We start from the raw sequence: 21,648 nt of genomic DNA, 5'->3' as shown, positions 1-21,648 counted from the left end.
TCGAGGGCCCTGCTCTTTCGAGCTTACAATCTAGGAGGGAGGGGAAGGTGGTACAGGAGGAAATGGCTGTGGGGGATGGAGTGGTGGGAGGAGTGGAGGAGGTTAGTTGTTAGGTGAGGTCAGGTGTTAGGTGAGGTTGGGGTAGGCTTCCCTGAAGAGGAGGGTTTTCAGGGTGCGCCTGAAGGTGAGGAGGGTGGGTGACAGTCTGATGGATTGGGGTAGGGAGTTCCAGAGGATGGGGGAAGTCCTAGAGAAGTGCTGCAGTCGGGCGTGGGAGGAGGAGACCAGGGAGCTGGAGAGTAGGAGGTCCTGTGAGGAGCGGAGGGCACGGGTAGGGTAGTATTTGGGTATCAGGTTAGTTTTGTAGTTTGGGGCGGCGTTGTGAATGGCTTTGTAGGTCAGGGTTAGCAGTTTGAATTTGATGCGTTGGGCAATCGGGAGCCAGTGAAGGGATTGGCAGAGGGGGGAGGCAGATGTAGAGCGGTTGGTGAGGTGGATGAGTCTCGCAGCTGAGTTCAGGATAGACTGGAGTGGGGATAGCGTTCGTTTGGGTAGGCCAGTGAGAAGGGAGTTGCAATAGTCCAGGCGTGAGATGATGAGGGAGTGTACGAGTTGTTTGGTGGTGTCTGGGGTGAGGAATGTGCGTATCTTGGAGATGTTGCGGAGGTGGAGCCTGCAAGATCTAGATAGCAGTTGGATGTGGGGTAGGAAGGAGAGGTGGGAGTCCAGGGTGACACCCAGGACTTTGGCGTGTGGGGTGGGAGAGATGGTGGCATTGTTAGTAGTGATGGAGAGGATGGGGGGGGGGGGGCACGGGTAAGACCAGTAGCTCGGTTTTGGATAGGTTAAGTTTGAGGAAATGGAGCGACATCCAGTCTGATATGTCGTTTAGGAGGTGGATGATGCGGGCGGAGAGTGAGGGGGTGAGGTGGGGGGTGGAGAGGTAAATTTGGGTGTCGTCGGCAAAGAGGTGGTAATTGAAGCCATGGGAGTGAATAAGTTTGCCAAGTGAGGAGGTGTAGATGGAGATCGCCTGTCACTATAGAGAGCTCTGTCTGTGAATCATTGAGGCGATCAGCGGGTTCCGGTGGTCAATCATTGGCCGGTACCTGCTGATTGGCTTGTGCTGTAATGAATCACAGCACAGCCAGGTCGGCGGACGCACTACCCGGAAGCGCTGATCACGTACTAGGTATGTCATCGAGCATAGAGGAGCTGTTTGGCTGCGGTATATGTAACTTATGTGGTTGGCAAGCGGTTAAAAAAATGCTGTTTCTACAGGAGTTTTGCCTGTAGAAGCAGCTCAATGTTCTATGTGTCCATGCACATTAGGATGTTTTAGACACATATTTTAAGCTCAATGCTTAAGCTTTACGTCAACTTTTTGCGTTTGCGTTTTTGAGAGCAGTTTTCTGTCAGAAAAAAAACGCTGAATGCTCCTAAACTCCTGTACAAAAATGCTGTATGTGAGCATTTTTTTCTGCTAAAGGGAGTTGCATGAGTCCAGTGTGCATGAACCCTCAGGCTTTATGGACACTAGCGTTTTTTTAAGCTCCTAGAAGCTGTTATTAGTATTTTCTTTTCTGCTCCTAGAAGCTAAATAGTGTCATCCTATGTGTCTGTGCACACTACTTGAGGCTGTTAGCATTTTTGAGCTTCAGCGTCCAGAATCAAAAAAAAAATTGTTTTCGTAGAGTTTTTGGAGTGTTTTTCCAGCAGAAAAAAACACTAAACATTCCTAACACTTTCCTAACAGCTTTTTTCTAGCTTTTTAATTTTTTTCCTCTTCATGTACTGTAAAAATACTAATAAAATGCTATCGCTCCTAAACGCTTCCCAACGCTACTAAAAGACCACTAAAAAACGCTATTGCCAGCATTTTATCCAGCCTGTGTGCATGGAGCCTCAAAGAATTTTTAATCATTGATCTTTTTACTTGATTATTTCAGGTCACACGTCCCTCAGTTTTGCTGGGAACAGCTACATCAAATATCGAGTCTCTGAAAACAGCAAAAGAGATGAATTCAGACTGGGCCTACGAATGAGGACCCTGCAAAACAATGCCATCATCATGTACACCAGGTCCAACCCCTGCATGATCCTAAAGGTAAATGGATAGTGTTTGTGATCTGCATTTGGCGAATCCTGCTTTAACTGAACTCTACTGAATGAAAGGGGAGGACCAGGGAGAAGAGGTCTAGACACTGCTGGAGGTCCTTGAGCCAGGCGGGCTGTACCTGACTTTCTGCAGGTTCTAATGCATACTGTGAAAGGCTCACACTGTGCTGTGAAATCAAAGTAAGCAATTTCAGTACAGTAGAGGGGCCTGTACTACTGTACAAGACTGAAGTTCATCTTTAAAGTGTTACTAAACCCACAACAGGAAAATCAGTCAGTATATGCAGTAAAGCATGCTTGTTATACTCGCTGTGGAACCTAAGGGGTAATCCTCTGCATTGTGTAAAAAGGCTGTTTGATCCTGTCTCCTCTAATCCTCCCCTTCTACCACAGTCCCCAATCCAGCTCTAGGAGTTGCTCTGCACATGCTCATTTTGGTGTGTATTGCTAGAAAGTTTCTTTTTCTCTTTGGGAGGGTGCATGTGATCAGCACAGGGATCAATCTGCACTGTCCAGACAGAGGGTCAGGGGTCCTGCAGCCTCATAGGACAATTAGGAGAGAATGAAAACTCTTCCTACAAGCTTTAACCAGTACTCTGTTGGGCACTGATAGAAGTCACAAGACTACTCTAACTGATGATGACAAAAGGTATTTAGCAGTTTATATTTACTAAAATAATTGCACTTCCATGCTCTGTGTACTGTGGGAGACCAGATAGTGTGAATGCAGGGTCCGGGGTTCAGTAACACTTTAAGGCAAGCCTGTTGCATTATCCTGAATGGGCAATGCACAGGTTTGCTTTACCACCACACTATAATTTTAGTATGGTAATGTGTTCTATCCATATTTGTGTGGGTGTACACCGAGGTCCCCCCACAATTCAAAAACATACTGGTGGGTTGTCTCACACTTAAGCAGGATCTATTATATGAGTTTCCATGATGTGGTGGACAGCAATAGTAAACTTGTTTGCAGAAGGAGCAAATGGCAATGGTCTGCAAAGCATGAAATAATAGTAAAGGCATAGCACTATATTAAAAAAAAAAAAAAAAAAATATATATATATACAGTTGTGTCCAAAATTATTCAACCCCCAATGCTGTAAAGGGGTTTAGGGACTATAGTGTACATTTGGAATTGTATTCAGAATCAAATCCTACAAGGACGTTGTAACTACCCAAATGCAACTAAAATGACATCAATTGTTTATGTAATACAGTAGTAAATGGTTCTTATGTGGTTTCTTCATTGCCACAATTATTCAACCCCTTAAAGACTACCACTCTGAAGAACAGAGGTTCATACAGGTGCTTTCCATCAGGTATTGAAAACACCTGTGGATGTCACCGAGCAGCAATCAAGCATAATAAGCACCAATTAGGCAGCTTTAAAATGACTGTGATACTCAGCTCCTTCTAGACATTTACTGGTGTGGTTACAAACATGGTGAAGGCAAGAGAATGGTCCAGGAAGACAAGAGAAGAGGTGATTTCTCTTCACAGGAAGGGCAATGGCTATAAGAAGATTGCAAAGATGTTAAACATACCAAGAGACACCTTAGGAAGCATCATTCGCAAATTCAAGGCAAAGGGCACTGTTGAAACGCTACCTGGTCGTGGCAGAAAGAAGATGCTGACTTCGACTGCTGTGCGCTACCTGAAGCGTAGAGTGGAGAGAAGTCCCCGTGTGACTGCTGAGGAACTGAGAAAAGATTTGTCAGATGTGGGTACAGAAGTTTCAGCCCAGACAATAAGACGCACACTGCGTAATGAAGGCCTCCGTGCCAGAACTCCCAGGCGTACCCCCTTGCTGTCTCCAAAGAATAAGAAGAGTCGACTGCAGTATGCCAAAAGCCATGTGGACAAACCACAAAAGTTGTGGGATAGTGTTCTGTGGACTGATGAAACAAAATTAGAACTGTTTGGGCCCATGGATCAACGCTATGTTTGGAGGAGGAAGAACAAGGCCTATGATGAAAAGAACACCTTGCCTACTGTGAAGCATGGTGGAGGGTCAATCATGCTTTGGGGCTGTTTTGCTTCTGCAGGTACAGGGAAGCTTCAGCGTGTGCAAGGTACCATGAATTCTCTTCAGTACCAGGAGATATTGGATGGAAACGTGATGCAGTCCGTCACACACCTGAGGCTTGGGAGACGTTGGACCTTTCAACAGGACAATGATCCCAAGCATACCTCCAAGTCCACTAGAGCATGGTTGCAGAGGAAAGGCTGGAACATTTTGGAGTGGCCATCGCAGTCACCAGACTTAAATCCGATTGAGAACCTCTGGTGGGACTTAAAGAAAGCAGTTGCAGTGCGCAAGCCTAAGAATGTGACTGAACTGGAGGCCTTTGCCCATGAAGAATGGGCGAAGATACCCGTAGATCGCTGCAAGACACTTGTGTCAAGCTATGCTTCACGTTTAAAAGCTGTTATAACTGTAAAAGGATGCTGTACTAAGTACTAAGATTGAATGTCACTTGGGGGTTGAATAAAACTGATAATGCTGTGAGCACAGAAAAGACATTTGTGGTTATTTCATTATAACTGTTATGTTATATTTGTCTGACCTACAAGTGCCTCTTTAATGTAAATGTAAGCAAGATGACTGAATGATCAAAAGCAATGTCAAACTGGCCAAAACACTCAATTTCAGTGGGGGTTGAATAATTTTGGACACAACTGTATATATATATATATATATATAAAATATACACACTGTATGTCCTGGTCCTTTAACTCAAGTTGAGATTTTTATTTATTTATACACACTGTATGTACAGTATATATTATATAGTAAGTGACTTTTGTGTTTCAGATGTCCTGGTCCTTTAACTCAAGTTGAGATTTTTATTTAAAAGCACTTTGCAAACAGCAAATTAGTGTAATTATTCCACCAATCAATTCCTTCTCATGCATAATATAACAGAAAAAGGCAAAACCATACTCGTGCAGCCCTCCCTGGAGACTATAGAATGCTATATCCCTTGTTCCCACTGCAAACTCTTTGAAGGCTCTATAGAAAGCTTTTGTATTTAAATTGGTAGTTTGCAACCGAACGGCTCGGCAGAAAAGGCCTTTTAGGTCATTACAAGTAATTAAAGACAGAAACTGTGTACTCACATGCTTACATTTCTTCCCACCCGAATCTGATAAATGGAAAGCCATGTTATGTACTGAGATAGAATGGGAAAAGAGATTTGCTCAGACAAATATTACTATACTATCAGAGAAAATGTGTTTTCTTTTAGATTTTTTCGTTTATTACACAAACGCGGTCTATCTTTAATATGATTGCAATGTTGTTTGCTCAAGAGGACTCAAAAAATAATGACCTCTCGTTTCTGTAGAATGTTTACTGATGTGGTGAGGACATAATCAGACACAACACAAAGCAGTTATATCTTGTGAAACTGAAGATAACCGGTTATATTCTAGCACAGTGATTCTTTTGTATTTAAAGGGATAGTTGACCTTTACAACAAAAAAAAAGAAGCTGTTTATGCAGTGCCTGTAGATAAAAACAGACTGTGCAGCTTTGACCAAAGTTGATATAATATAGCCCTTGCTATAGTTGTAGTCCATTTACATACCTTTGACACCTGGCCAAACAATCTCCCAGAGATGGCATCCCACCATCCTGCCTTGTTGCTAGGAAGTTGCTAAGATACTCCCAGCTGTTAATGTTCACCTTCACCACCATAGCTGAGAGCTCTCAAACCCTCTCACGTGTGCGGTTCACTATCTCCTCCATTGCAGTATCACTGAGCTCAGAGCTACTGCAACAGGTGAGAGAGAGCTCATGCGAGAGGGTTTGAATAAGAGACACAGAGAGTTCCTGTGATGGTGGGGGTGAGCAGAAATGGCTGGAAGTGAAAATGTTTTATATACTGGAGGTGGGCTTCTGCTTGCGCCATTGTGGTAATGAGTTATATGGCCTTGGGGAACTGTCTGTGTGAGGATGACATTTAATAAGGTGTTAGACCACTTCCTAGTATTGCCACTAGGTGGTACTCTTTCCCAAGATATGAATATGGGGTTTGGTTGGAAAGTGAATCACTCTGGTGGGAAGTTTAAAGTAGAGAGGAGGAAGTCATGTAGCTGGCCCCTGTGGGACTAGGTGGGGCCCTCTTCAGAGATGGAGTGATACCGCAAGCAACTGACATTTCCCCGGCTGGGAAATACATAGGAGTCCTAGTGCTTGAGAAGGGCTTAAAGTGGTTTTAATGGCAGAAGGTTTTATACCTTCATGCATTCTCCTTTACACTTACCTGAGCCCCATCTCGATCTAGTGATGTGCATGAGAGCCGTCATTGGCTCACACAGCAGTGGGAGCCATTGGCTCCTGCTGCTGTCAATCACAGCCAGTGAACCAATGAGGAGAGAGCAGGAGGCAGGGCTGAGCCACACTCTGTGTGCATGGACAATGTTCAATCACAGTAGCATGGCTTGGGAGCGAGCCTACTCAAGTGCCCCCAAAGCAAGAGTTCTGTCCCTGACAGACAGGTGTTCTGTCCCTACACTAGCCAACTCGCAAAATGTACACAAAAACCTGGGGTGGGAACTTAAAAAGACTCTGCATGACCAAAGATGGCCACCAGGGTCACCTGGAACCAGCGTAGCCTATTGGAATGCTGCCACAGTGGACTGAGGAGCACATAAAGGAACCCAGTTTCTCTTGGCTTTCAGCTGCATTGCTTTTCTGGACAAGCGCCACCTACAGTGGAGAATGTAGACTCCACCTGTCTACAACCCTGTTACAGAATGTGCCTGAACAAGGACCTTTAATGGGAGGATTACCAAGTAATATTTTATTGAAAGCTGCCAATTTAAAAATGATTACAAATTTCTGTTGACCATCTTAGGCCTATTTAATCTTTTTGGTAGTGGTGTACCTACCTTTCCTTCAGAGCATCCCCCCAATTGGGGTTGTCTTTCCAGATCCATAAGAACCTCTGTGAATAACTGTACACCCTTATACCTAGCTGCATCCACTATTTAGTTTAATTTATTTTTCATCTGATAACCAGTGCATTTCTTGCTTCCTCCTCCTGCGATCCCCCAGTGACCTCATGGATTTGATGAGCGGCCTTTGTAGGCTCATGGCTGGTGCTGTCTCCTAAATTTCTGGGTTGGTTGGTGAAACACATGCTTTCTACTCAACCTGTCTTTCTGATGAAACCTATTGAGAAATGCGTTCAAGAACTACTTACTAGCTATTCTTCATCTTCAATGCAAACTGTGTGTTTTCTAAAGGGTATTGACAACCTGTGGTTACAATTACATATAGTTGTTCTGTAACACATATATCCTAGATAGTATTGTTAGAAAGTGATGCGTCTAGGACCACTAATATATAAGTGTAGTGCTACCCGCTTGAGGGCTGCTGGATTTTTGCTGGTTTTCCCTAAGCTTTGCACAGCCAGGTAACACATATTTTCCACACTTTTTCTCAGAGTCAGTAAAACAGTCCTTGCTTTGTTTTACTGTTTTATTAGGGGTTAACAACTTGGATGGGATCTAACTGAGATGCCCAAGGAACTGTAAAACTTGAGGACAACTTGTCAGCAAACACTGTACAAAAATGCAGACCAAAAAGTAACAACTGTATCTTTAAGGAGCACTGATGTCCCCTTTGGTGTACCTCTTCACACCCCAGATAAATTCTTTCTCTTTCAACCAGCTGTCCTGAGGGTATTATTCCTGGGAAAGGAATTCCAAGATCTGAACTTAAGTAGTCCCAGATGAGAAATAGTTGGGTCTTGCACCTGACCACCTTCTCCCTTCTCTGGTCCAGGGGGTATAGATGTACTCACACTGTCCTGTTCTGTAGCTTGGTAGGTTGCAACTGCTTTCAGGCATTATGCTGGGCTGGCGCCTTCCCTGCTGACAAGATGTCCTCCCTAGGAGACGGTGGTGCAGTGGAAATCCTTCCTTCCAGCACCAGCCTATAGGTAGACCCCCTCGCTGGGGGGCCCTCCCAGGCTGCAGACTCCAGCACCTTCCTTCAGTCCATCTTCCACCTGACTCCAACACCACCTGCTGCACAGGCTCTCTCACATTTACAGGTTGTTCTTAGCCACCATGCCTGGCCTCCTGCCTGGGAATTAGCCGAGTTCCCTTAAACATACAAATCCAGTCTTCCTCCCCCTCATCCACCCCTCTTCTATAAAGTTCCTTCAGTTTCTAGAAGGGTCAGAGGGCTCCAGAAGCCCTGACCTGTACAGCTTTCCAGCCTCTAGCAAGCCTCTGACTAAAAAAAAAACATCCTATCTAGCTAAACCTAGTGGGCGCTACATATATAAATTTGTACTGATTATTTATGGGATAAACAATTATACTGGAAAAAAGTGATTTTTTTTTTACCTGTAATCAGGTGGTTTGATATTTTGGTACATTAATACTCCCATTTATTTCTATGTATTCTTTCTTTATTTACAAGTTGGGGATGTGGCGCCTGATGAACACCCATCAATTCCGTCTTTGATTTTTTTGAAAGCATGTTAACATGTTAAAGATTATATTTTATTGTTCGGTTCACATATGCTTTACATGTGATAAAAAAGGTCAGGCTTCTAATTTCGGAATATACTTTAACATATTTTGTAATGGTTAGATACTTTCTTAATATAATTATTATTAGTTTTTTTTAAAGAAAATATGGCTTTGAAGTCCTTTTTCTCTGCTTTCTGTTGGAAACCACGATGGCGGCAACATTTCCACAGTGCCTGATAAGTATTCCTGGGAAATCATTACAGAGCATATGGAAAGGGTTGTATCCTTCTCTCAACATCTGTCGGTAAAATGAAGGGGGTTAAGAAGTATAATGAGATTAGTGCATCCAGTCCGGAATCCTAGTTTGTTACGAAATCACCTTCAACACTGGCTGGAAACACAACCGTTACTGCTTTTATTTTATTTTTACAGACTGCCTCTCTAAGCAATAAATGAAATCTTTCTGGCACTTTTCTAGGATAATGTGTTACCAAGTGTGCCTTCGTTTTTTTTGTTCTTTTATGAAGACTGTAGCCTTTTTTTTTTTTTTTTTTTTTTAACTGTGTGTTGGCAAAGCTCACAGCTTGGATAGTCTCCCGGTGGTGACTTGGTTGGGAAACACGCAACATTTTAATTAGATACACCCGCCACGAAGTACACACATGGAATTTAATATCTTATTCGGAACAAGTCCCGCAGTAACTTGTTGGCATTCAGGAGACGCACTTGCAGATGGACCTTCTATGGCAGAGGTATCCCCAGAAGTAGGTTTAGTGTGGTGGTAAGCACAGATGGTATCCAGAAGCTGAAAGTATAGAGGCCAAGGGCAAGCTGTTTTCTTCCAGCTGTTGAGGAGCTACAAGTCCCAGCAGATCTTAGCAGTCAGTTATGATTTCAGTAGAGATGATGTAAAGTGTACCTGTCATTAGGAGTGTTTTGCGGCGTGCTACCAACCAAAATATGTTTCCAACAGTATAGCCTGATTCTCAATAAACAATCTAAAAAAGCCACAGTATGGGAACATGAAATGCAAATCTAAATGTATGTGATGTACACCAGTCACTATGCACCTTTGCCCATTTAGACTTTCAAATAAAATGTTTATTTCTAATTTCTGGTTATTAGTTTCTTGAAATGAAAGGAGGTTCAGAACAGTGAACAACATTACATACTGATCTGAACCTTCTGGAATCTCCAGAAACTGGTAACTAAGTAGATCATCCCTCATTTTTGATGCACACCAGTCACTATGCACCTTTGCCCATTTAGGCTTTTAAATAAAACGTTTAATTCTAATTTCTGGTTATTAGTTATTAGTTTCTGGAAATTAGAGGAGGTTCAGAACAGTGAACAGCATTACATATTGATCTGAACCTTCTCGAATCTCCAGAAACTGGTAACTAAGTAGGCCATACCTCATTTTTGATGCACACCAGTCACTATGCACCTTTACCCATTTAGGCTTTTAAGTATAAATTTGAACTCTAATTTCTGGTTATTAGTTATTCGTTTCTGGAAATTATAGGAGTTCAGATTGGTGAACAGCATTACATATTGATCTGAACCTTCTCGAATCTCCAGAAACTAGTAACTAAGTAGACCATTCCTCATTTTTGCTCCCCTTAAAAGAAGTACCCAAAACCAAAAATGCTCAACAAATTCATCAAAATATCCTAAAACCCCACCCTAAATCAAGGCGTTGTCAGGGGTGAAATGACATTGTGAAATAAATGTGAGGATCAAAGAAGCCACATGGCTACCAGCCTAAGCAACCGATGAATGGGCTCACAGTTCCTTGCTTATGTTATTATACTTGCCTTTCTATATTATAATTGTATTTACACCAATTGCATTGGGGAAGGTTGTTATGTTAGTTTTTGATACAAGGCTTTCAGCATTTAATACAATTTAAAAAATATATTGCATATACAAACATCCCTGACCAGTAATTCATCTTTAATGATTAACCTGACCATAGCACCTAACCAACCTCCTAACTGGACTTTAACAGTTAACTTTACCCAAAAATAAACCTTTCAAGTTGAATTCCTGATATGGATATGTTTGCATAGTTGCATTGGCCAAGCTTGGATGTATGTGCCATATCCAGCCCTGGAAGCAAGAAATCACTGAAGTAGGCACCTCTACCACAGTGAACGCCACTAGCTGCCAGTTTTCATGCTCAGCAGCTGACCTAATATGTAAACCAAACTTTTTATATTCCTGATATGTGCCGACTCTACCATGTAGTTGTATGAAAAAGTATCCTGTTCTCTATTTATTGCTTCCTTTGTGTTCCTGCCAGTCCCTCTGCTTTCCTATTAAAAATTGACCACACTAGACATGAGAGCACAGCAAGGTCAGTTCTCTAGCTGTGCTGGGAACTCAGTGTGCTCTCCTCCAATGATCAGGCTTCTGCTGACATGCCTCCCCACAGCCATTCACTAGGAAGATGTGCTGCTGTTTCTTCCCTCAAGGTCCTTATGCAGCCGAGAATAGAGGGTATGTGATCACTTAAAGAAAAGGGAGAAAATGGTATTTAAAATTTTTTTTATATCTATACTCAATTGTTTTGCCTTTTATTTCTATTTTAAACTAAATGGGTTGCTTTATAAGGTGAGGGTTTCCATATACTGCACTTTAAAGAGGATCTTCAGCCTGTTTTCAAAAAATGAAAATCAGCAGCTAAAAATGCTGTAGGACACTTTCCTTTCCAAGGATCCAGCGCCATCTTTACCTGGACCAGTCCTTCTCTGGTCTTCGGGTCCCTGGCGCTGGCATGTTTACTGTGGGCAGCTGGCTGTGATTCCAAGCTGTTTCACAGGTGGCTACCCGCACTGCACGGTGTGAAAGGTTCCACAGCCTCATGGGACCTGTGATGTGTTCCTAGAGGTTACGTGGGGGTGAGGGGGGTTTCTGAACACCCAGTGGAATTACCTAGGCCAGTGGTCTCCAAACTGTGGCCTGGGGGCTGGAGGTGGCCCTTTACTTGCTTTTAATCGGACCTTGGGGCAATATTTCTTCCACTGAGACAAAAAATGGGACATAATTCCTCCACTGACACCAATGAAGGAGCACAATTCCTCCAAATTACACCAACAATGGGGCACATTTCCTCCCAATGACACCAATGATGGGGGCACAGTTCCTCCAGATGACACCAAAGATGGGGCACTATTCCTCCTACTGACACCAAGGATGGGGTATGATTCTGTCCAATGACACCAGTGATAGCGCATAATTCTTCTCACTGACACCAAAGATGGGGGCACTATTCCTTCCAATTACGCTAATGATGGTGTATGATTCTTCCCATTGACACCAAGGATGGGGCATAATGCTTCTCACTGACATCAAAGATGGGGCACAATTCCTCCCAATGACACCAAAGATGGGGTATGATTCTTCCCAATGACACCAACGATAGGGCATAATTCTCACTGACACCAAAGATGGGGCACTATTCCTTCCAATGACATCAACGATGGAGCATGATTCTTCTCAATGACACCAACAATGGTGCAATACTTCCACTGGTGCCAGCACATTTTGTACTCCCGCTGGCCACAGTCAGTCTCTCCGAATGTCTGAAGGACAGTAAACGGTGGTTCTTTGTTTAGAACGTTTTGAGACCCTTAGCCTAGGCAATTCAACTGGAAGTGGGAGCGGGTACCTACCCAAACTAGGTATCCATTCCCTCTCCCCCCCAAAAAAAATGCGCAAAAGCGTTAGAGGATGACATAAAGCAGAACTTTCCCTTTAGGGTGAAGTTCTGGTTTAATAAACACAGGAGGTTGTTTGCTCGGCACGGGTGCCATTCAGGTAACTGAATGACTGCAAAGCTTTCTCCGATTGGTATGTCAGGCATGGAGCCACAGAAAAATACATTTTCATGGCGCACCAAAGATTGCAACGTGCTCATAGTAGTCGGGAAAGAAAAAGGAAGTTGTATGTGCATGACTGTTTTAGTAAAACTGCACCTACTTGTTAAGAATATGTTTAGTTTTACATATAATAGAAACATAAATCACAGCCTATTATCATGCTATGCCAGTAATTGCTATTAGAAAGATCAGCTCCCACATTCATGATATTGACTTGCAGAATGGCCACCCTGCTGTCAAGTAAGAATGTTTCAAGTCTGACGGAGGCAGTTTCAGCTTGCTAACCACATATGATTAAATTGTCAGGTTTAAAGTCATAATAAAAGGAAAATCCTCTAATCCAATCCTATGTGTCTGCCCTAAACACCTAATCATCATCAGTAAGTGATCTCTGCCAGTGTTTATCTAAGAGCTGTATGGCAGTGTCGGTGGTGGGGCTCGTTCTCCGCAAATTGCCTAAATTCTTCCCAGATTGCCCATTCTCACACGTGGAAAATGAACTGCAGCGACATCTGATCTTTTCTAAACTACTGTCGCTCTCCGTGACTGATGTCTCTTTCTGGATCCTGTTACTGAAAGTGAGATATTAACAAACGTCGCTGTTAGCAAATCCACGCTGATTGAGGAAATAATGAGGGATCTGTGTAATTGTAATGTATTTAAGCAGACGTCCCCGGAATTCTAACATAGCGGGTATACAGGATTACTGGGCACATATTTATTTATTTCAGGTACTTATAGTGCCATCAATTTACGCATATATATTGTACATTCACATCAGTCCCTAACCCTCAAGGGGCATACAATCTAAGGTCCCTAACTCACATTCATACATATTAGAGCAATTTAGACAGGATCCAATTAACCTACCAGCATGTCTTTGGAGTGTAGGAGGAAACCGGAGTACCTGGAGGAAACCCATGCAGGCACATGCAGGGAGAACATGCAAACTCCAGGCAGGTGGTGCCGTGGTTGGGATTCAAACCAATGACCCTAGTACTGCAGGCGGAAGTGCTAACCATTTAGCCACTGTGCACATATTTGTTTCTTTATGCTAGTATGACCTACCTTCCCCGCATCATCAGTAAAATGAATAGTTGCTTAGATTTTATTTTATTGTGTTTAATTCTTTATTTAAGTTAATTTTTTTAATTTTATGTTAATTTATTTTAAAGTTCAAATTAAACAAATTGAAAATGGGTGAGCAGGCAAGCTTTTCATTGCAGAAGGCTCATACAGTACTATAGGGTATATTTATAAAATATTTGTTGGATGAATGTCACATATTTGTGCAGGCTGGATGAATTTGCCTCGTATTTTCTTTAATAGATTAAAGCAGTATTAAACCCAAAAGCAAACATTTATTATATTGCAGTTTAGCAATTGTTAGATGTGACGGCTGCATTCAGGGCTGCTGTTAGAAACCACGGGGCCCCATACAGCCAACTGGACAGCCCCCCGCCCCCCCCAAAAAAAACACAGTCTACTACGCTTCAGTTATGAATGCACATAGTGAGTGAGCAGTACCACTTACTCATTGTGTTCATTCGGGAAATCAAGGGGTTGGTAAATGTGACATATTTACTGGACCCTTTCCCCAACTGTCCATCCTGAAGGATCCTATTGTGTGCTTGCAGCTGCTGGTGGGAAGGAGAGGAGGGAAGCTGGCAGAACTGTGAGGGTGGGGGCACACAGGGGACATGGGTAGCTGGGAGAAAGTTATGGTGCACAGGGAGTGTGATGGTTGAGAGGGGTGGTGTGGACTGGAACCAATTCCCTGGTATGGCTCTCTACAGCAGCTGAAAGCCAGTGGGAGGAGAGGAGCTTCCATCTGCTGCAGAGAGAGCCATACAGGGGATCGGTTCCAGTAACTGCCCCGCCCACCATGCCAATCACTGTCCCTGCCCACATCTGATTCACCCAGCTGCCTGGGCCCCCCTGCTTGCCTGGGCCCTGTACAGGAGGACTGGTGGTACCCCCTTATCCACGGCCCTGTTTGAATTAGTTTTCTATTTTAGGCTTTCTTTCTTCTAATTTCATCTGGTGATCCTGCCAGTAAATCTGTTGCTTTTCAAAAGCTCTCTTCCAGATTTATCAGTTTACAAGGTTGAGACAAACCATTAGCAGGGATGCCTGCAATGGTTTATTTATTTATGTAAAACCTTTATCCCAAAAGGAAAAAAAATACTGTTTGCTGTAACTGTTTAAAAAAGTAATAGCTGGAGTTTGGCTTCAATTTGTTAGTGTATTTAAATCTGCTAGTAAATATGACACTACCCTCCCCCCCCCAAACTGACAATGCTGCTACCTGCTGTGCCCCCTCTGCATGCTGTGTTACTGGTCATATCACCAGGTGAAAACAGAGGGGAAAAAAGACTGAAAATAAGAAAACCGATGCAGCCACCACATCTAATGACTGGTAAGCTGCAATATGTTACATTTTTGGTTTTGGGTTTATTACCAATTTAATTCTTATGATGGTCAGTTGCATCTAGTGGCTAAAATGTGGTAAAGTGTAATATATATTGAAACCTTGGTTGGGTGCATTACTTGCAAAAAGAGTGCTCCCTGAAAAGAATGATCAAAGCATATCGCTCTATAGTGTGTACTTTTCTCAATCCAGAGCACAAAGTATCATTTTTGTCTGCTGCCTGACACCAAGAGAAAGATGGTGACAGGAGAGGGCACAGCCTGTGATTGACATCTTCAGCTCTGTTCCTGTCTGCTGTGTGAAAGGGAGGGGGGGTGTCCCTTCCCTCCAATCAGCTCTCAGAGTTCTCCTCACTGAGGCTAGGTTCACACTAATGTGGTGCAGTACATTGCATATGATTCGCACAGGAACCGCACCGCATTCCTGTGCGAATCACATGCAACTTGTGTGCGGTGCGATTGGAGCCCTACATTATGTACGGCTCAAATCGTACCGCACCTGCACCAAAAAGGTGCAGGACCCTTTTTTGGGTCCGCACTAGAATCAGATTACATGGGTATTCACACCTATGCGATACAATTCTGTGCATCGCACCGCATTTTGTGGGCTGATTTTGGGGTGTTGTTAACTTAACACACCCGCATCAGTTGCATGAACAGGGTGCGATTGTGATGTGGTGTGAACAGGGGCGGACTGACAACTCATGGGGCCCCCGGGCAATAGGGGATCATGGGGCCCCTGTATCCTTGTCCAAACTCAAAAAAGCCTATGAAAAAGGTACCAGGGGCATCTCATGGGGCCCCCTACTGACCCCGGGCCCTCGGGCAGAGCCCCAGTTTCCAAATGGTCAGTCTGCCCCTGGGTGTGGAATTTGCACAGAAAACACTGCAAATTCCACACAGCATCAGTGTAAACCCAGCCTGAGTGTGACTTCAGCTCCCCGCCCCTTGCTTTTCAGATTTGAGAGATCCGTGTAAATTCTGCACCGTGGATGGATGTAAGAGGCAGAGTGCCATAGATAAACAGATACAACTCATGTAGGAGGATTTGTTTCATCTGTGTATCCCCTGAGATCAGTCACTTTACTGGGTGTATGTAAAGGTTTACAGCCACTTTAAATCTCCTTCCGCCCACCACTATGTCACTGCAAGACGCAGTTTGATGATATGAGGGTTAGCGACAGTGGCGGACTGACAACTCATGGGGCCCCCGGGCAATAGGGGATCATGGGGCCCCTGTGTCCTTGCCCAAACTCAAAAAAGCCTATGAAAAAGTTACCAGGGGCATCTCATGGGGCCCCCTACTGACCCCGGGCCCTCGGGCAGTGCCTGAGTTTCCATATGGTCAGTCCACCCCTGGTTGGCGAAAGGATCACTGAGCACAGAGGGGGGCCTAGAGATCGACACTTGCGGAAGTGTCGGTTTCTGAAAATACCTCAGCCAGGGATTTCTGTCCAATGGCATGGGTGGCAGGAGAGGTAAAGCTGAAGTTGAATCTGATTCTATTTTGCCATATATGTATCCATGGGCAGCAGAGCCTTCTGTGCTGAGAGCACTCTCACTGTGACTGTGCTGTCAAGGACAGCTACTGGTCTGTAATAATGATCGGGTGCCCAGAGAACCATCTCCCAATCATGTGACCACTGTGACAGCCAATCCCAGTGGTCACATGGTAGGGTAGACCTTCCAGATGCCTGGGCGTTGTAGCCCAATTATAGGGATGCCAAGGCTGGGTGGTTATGTCAGTGTCCATGTTGGTACACATTGCTGTGAAAATCATACAGATGACGCGTTTGGTAGACAGAACTGCTGCCAAACGCGACCTATTCAAGTGCATGGGACCACTATGTAACTGCGTGCAGCACAGCGCTGCGTGCTTCCAATGGATGAGACAGGGGTACAGGAGGTGACACACCGCCTCTGAGCCACCTGCCAACTATCTCCGATAAGTGATTCACCATGGATCAGGCGTTCTGATCACGCATCAAACTGCACAGAAACCGAGTGGTTTTAGACGCGTTTCAGAAATGCACTGCGAATGTGCATCGTGTTTGCATTGCCATTAAATGCACAGGTAGCATGTTTTTCCCTGTGACAAATGTGCTACAAATGCACCAAAAAGCACGGTAAAAAAAAAAGCGCCAAGCCCTGCCCCCCCCCCTAAAAAAAAAAAGTACAGGAGCTTCTACGCAGCGGTTGTTGTGCATAGGGCAGCCCATTCAAGTGAAAGGGCTGCCCTATTCATGACACAAGTTAAAATGTGGAAAATGTGCAAAAAGCAAGCTCCTGCTATGTGCAGATGTGAATGGGGCCGAAGAGGGAACTTCCCTTCACTTTGGGAGATTTCCTCTAATTTCCTGTTGTCTCTGGGACAAGAAGTGAAGGGAAATTTCCCCAATGGTATACAAACCACAAAAACTCGATCGATTTAACCCTTCCCTAGTCTATCCAAAACTAAAAACTATGAACGTTTGGGCTTTATATAACTTTATATACTAAACCCAGGACCCTGCATTCGCTGTATCTGGTCTCCCACAGTACACAGAACATGGAAATGCAGTTATTTTGGAAAATATCAACTGCTAAGTACCTTTTCTCATCAGCAGTTAGAGCAGTCTTGTGACTTCTATCAGTGTCCAGCCAAGCACTGGTAAAGCTTTTAGGAGGATGCAGAACCCCTGATCTCTGTCTGGACAGCGCTGATTGGCCCTGTGCTGATCACATGCACTCTACCCCCCAAAAAAAAACCTCTCTAGCAATACACACCAAACTGAGCATGTGCAGAATGGCTACGGTTCCGTCTGTCTTATCAGGAGATAAGATGTGGACATTTGAACAAGAGGAGGAGCAGGGAAAACTGGATCAAATGGCCTTTTTACAGATGATTAACCCCTTAGGTTCCACAGTGAATATAACAAGCATTCTTTACTGCATATACAGACTGATTTTCGCACCCTCCGCTCCTCACAAGACCTCCTTCTCTCTAGTTTCCTAGTCTCCTCCTCCCATGCCCGCCTCCAGGACTTCTCCAGGGCGCCCCCCATACTCTGGAACTCCCTACCCCAATCCATCAGACTATCACCTACTCTCCTCTCCTTTAGGCGCACCCTGAAAACCCACCTCTTCAGGGAAGCCTACCCCACCCCCTGCTAATTCCCGACCTCCTCCACTCTTCCTACCACTCCATCCCCCACAGCTATCTCCTCCTGTACCACTATCCCCTCCCTCCTAGATTGTAAGTTCCAAGGAGCAGGACCCTCGAACCCCTCGTGTATCGCATTGTATTATTGTACTGTCGCATGTACTGTCTCCCATTGTAATGTGCAGCGCTGAGTGAACTGTTGGCGCTTTATAAATACTGTATAATAATAATAATTGTACTGTTGTGAGTTTAGTAACACTTTAATGGAGTTGGTCCAATGTGTTGTAGGTCTGCAGATCCAGCAATATAATGGAAAACCCCGATAGATTTAGTTGGAGCTTTTGTTCTATTTCTGCTCCTTTTTATTCGTCGTCATCCCGACGGGAACTCTCTCATATGATGCTGAGTGTTTTCAGTTGATAAATCTCTGGATTTTGTTCATTGCATTCTTCTTTTGTTCTTCTCCCGCAGATTGTGGACGGTAAGTTATGGTTCCAATTGGACTGTGGCAGTGGGCCAGGAATCCTGGGAATTTCTGGCCGGACGGTGAACGATGGGAATTGGCACTCGGTCTTTCTGGAGCTGAATCGGAATTTCACAAGCTTGTCGCTGGATGACAGCTACGTGGAACGTCGCAAGGCGCCACTCTACTTCCAGACCCTCGGCACTGACAGCTCGATTTATTTCGGAGCCCAGGTGCAAGTGGAAAATGTCCGAAGCCTGACCGACAAAAGGAGTACACAGGTCTTGGGAGGCTTCCAGGGATGCTTGGACTCCGTCGTCTTGAATAACAATGAACTGCCACTTCAGAACAAGAGAAGCAGCTTTGCAGAAGTGGTCGGATTAACCGAATTAAAACTCGGCTGCGTCCTCTATCCCGATGCGTGCGAGAGGAAGCCGTGCCAGAACGGAGGCAGCTGTACCAGTGTGCCATCTGGTGGTAAATATACATTATTACATCTTCGTTTATAGATACATTGACATAATGGGGTTCATTTACTTAAAGGGTAACTCCACTTTCGTGGGGAAAAAAAATAGCATAGCGTATACAATTGCAACACAAGCCATGTTGTATTTGAATGTTATTAAAAATTACCTTACCATTTCAATCTGTAGCCACTGTAATGTTCTGTAAATAAAATGCAATGTGGTTACCTGGAGGTGAGAATTTGTACAGAACGCCCCCCCAGAAACATAATTTCTTGCTTGTGTGATTGGCTCACTGATTTTTCCAGAAGTCTGTACTAAGATACAAGTCAGATTTCAGGCATGCCCTGCAACAAAATACATTTTCGGTGAGACGATCCCAATAGGAAACCATGTCTAAAGGGATGCAGACCCTGCAGTTTTCTTCATTAGAGCCCTGCAGGTGCAGCAGCTGAAAGATAATTAGGACACCACTCCCATACAGATTCACTCTGAACATGGACACAGACAAACAAGCATCTATTTTTTCAGAATGTATTTATTATTTTCGTTATTACAGATACTTATATCGTGCTGTCAGTTTACACAGTGCTTTACATGCATGTATTGTACATTCACATCAGTCCCTAACCCTCAAAGAGTGTACAATCTAAGGTCCCTAACTCACATTCATACATACACATACCAGGGACAATTTAGACAGGAGCCAATTAACCTACCAGCATGTATTTGGAAGGTGAGAGGAAACCCACACAGGCACAGGGAGGACATGAAAACTCCAGGCAGGTGGTGCCGTGGTTGGGATTCGAACCAATGACCCTAGCACCAGGGGCGGACTGACAACTCATGGGGCCCCCGGGCAATAGGGGATCATGGGGCCCCTGTGTCCTTGCCTAAACTCAAAAAAGCCTATGAAAAAGGTACCAGGGGCATCTCATGGGGCCCCCTACTAACCCCGGGCCCTTGGGCAGTGCCCAAGGTTCCAAATGGTCAGTCTGCCCCTGCCTAGCACTGCCAGGCAGAAATGCTAACCATTTAGCCACTGTGCTGCCAGAATACCAAAATCTACAACAAAGTTTGTTAAAATCCTTGCAATTTACATTAAGCACTCAGAGTGGAATGTTTTTTCTCAGCAAAAAGTGGAGTTACTCTTTAAGGCAAGTAGATTGTGCACTTTGCAGGTGCAGTTGCACTCATCTTCCTTAGTAAGTATAATGTGGTAAAGCTTCAAAAGTCTTTCTTCCTTTAGTAAATTCACCCCACAGTTGCTTCATACCTTAGTAAATGAAGGGAAGCTCTTCTGACTTCCATCATCCAATCACGTGCAAGCAAAAATGCTGTTTTTCATGTTCCTTCCATGTGATTGGCTATTCTTTGCAAAGTGAGGCTTGCCCTTATTTACTAAGCTTCGGAGCAACTGCACTTTTAAAGTGCACAGTCAATTTTCCTTTAGTAAATCAACCCCAGTGACAGGTGAGCTGGACAGTGGAGCTAAAGTGTAACAACTAATTAGATTTCTGGTTGTGTTTTTTTGATCAATAAAGATAAAACTTAATTGGCTTTTATCAGCAACATCTTTATCCTCCAGATTTTTATAGATCAGCTTTAAGTGAAACTATACTCACCTTCAGTCCTGCGAGCTCTCCACCAGTCACTGACATCTATAGGCAGCTGGCTTCTGGGTCTTGTTGCTGCTGTCATTAGCCGGGCCGATATGATGTCACTCCCACGTATGTGCAGGAGTGCCGCCAGCTTTGGCATTGCCGAATTTGTGCAATGAGCTGCCCATGCACAACTCAATGTACAGGGGAGGACAGGCAGGTTTAATGTAGAAGAGACAAAGCATACTGTACCTTTTCTGCATTAAAAATCCTGCCTGTTTGCCCATTTTAATTTTTAGCATAAAGTTTCCCTTTAAAAATGAATTCCAGATATAACAATTATTTTGCATATATACATTGGATAAGTAATGGATGGTAAGTATGTAAATGCCATATCAGTGGGATTCCTGTGGAAGCTGGAAATCACTGTAGTTGTCATCGATAATCTAGTGTTCTCCACTTTCCTCCTAGTCCCATGCCTAGCAGCTGCCCTGACACTCTATCAGCACAGGAGGTTGATCACTCAGCACCAGTGTCATTCATTTCCCAATTAATGCAAAGCATTCTCTGATTGGGTGTGGTGGAGAGGCAGGGCAGTGATGTCACAATCTCCACCTTGTCCAATCAGAGAACACTTTGCATTCACTGAGAAAATAGAATGGGTGGAGAGGCAGGGCAGTGATGTCACAATCTCCACCTTGTCCAATCAGAGAACACTTTGCATTCACTGAGAAAATAGAATGGGGTAGATTTACTAAAACTGCTTCACTCAGAATCTGGTGCAGCTGTGCATGGTAGCCAATCAGCTTCTAACCTCAGCTTGTTCAATTAAGCTTTGGCAATAAAACCTGGAAGCAGATTGGTTTCTATGCAGAAGTGCACCTAATTTTGCAGTCTCCAGCTTTAGTAAATAAACGCCAGTGTGTTCTCTGAATAGTGCCCATGCTGAGCGGGTGCCCTCCTATGTCCAGTAAGCAGCAGGGCAGATGCTCAGCATTAGACATACAAAAATAGCAGCGATTGCTGTAGTAGCTGTGCCTACTACAGTGGT

The 21,648-nt window shown here is 44.1% G+C and overlaps 1 protein-coding gene across 3 annotated transcripts in view; it reads left to right on the top strand.

Annotated features, from left to right (window-relative positions):
- The window catches only part of FAT3 (FAT atypical cadherin 3), a 617,414-nt gene that overhangs the window by 541,137 nt on the left and 54,629 nt on the right, over nt 1-21,648 (top strand). For all 3 annotated transcript variants that reach the window (XM_089656533.1, XM_089656524.1, XM_089656517.1), the window contains exons 21-22: nt 1,950-2,107; nt 18,541-19,009. In XM_089656533.1, coding sequence (XP_089512659.1) covers nt 1,950-2,107; nt 18,541-19,009 — 627 coding nt within the window. The remainder of the gene's footprint in view (nt 1-1,949; nt 2,108-18,540; nt 19,010-21,648) is intronic.

Source organism: Staurois parvus, unplaced genomic scaffold (genome assembly GCF_062004578.1).
Source record: "Staurois parvus isolate SC_StPar_1 unplaced genomic scaffold, SC_StPar_1.0 ptg000027l, whole genome shotgun sequence".
Classification (NCBI taxonomy): Eukaryota; Metazoa; Chordata; class Amphibia; order Anura; family Ranidae; genus Staurois; species Staurois parvus.
This window is presented reverse-complemented; position numbering and strand designations above follow the sequence as displayed.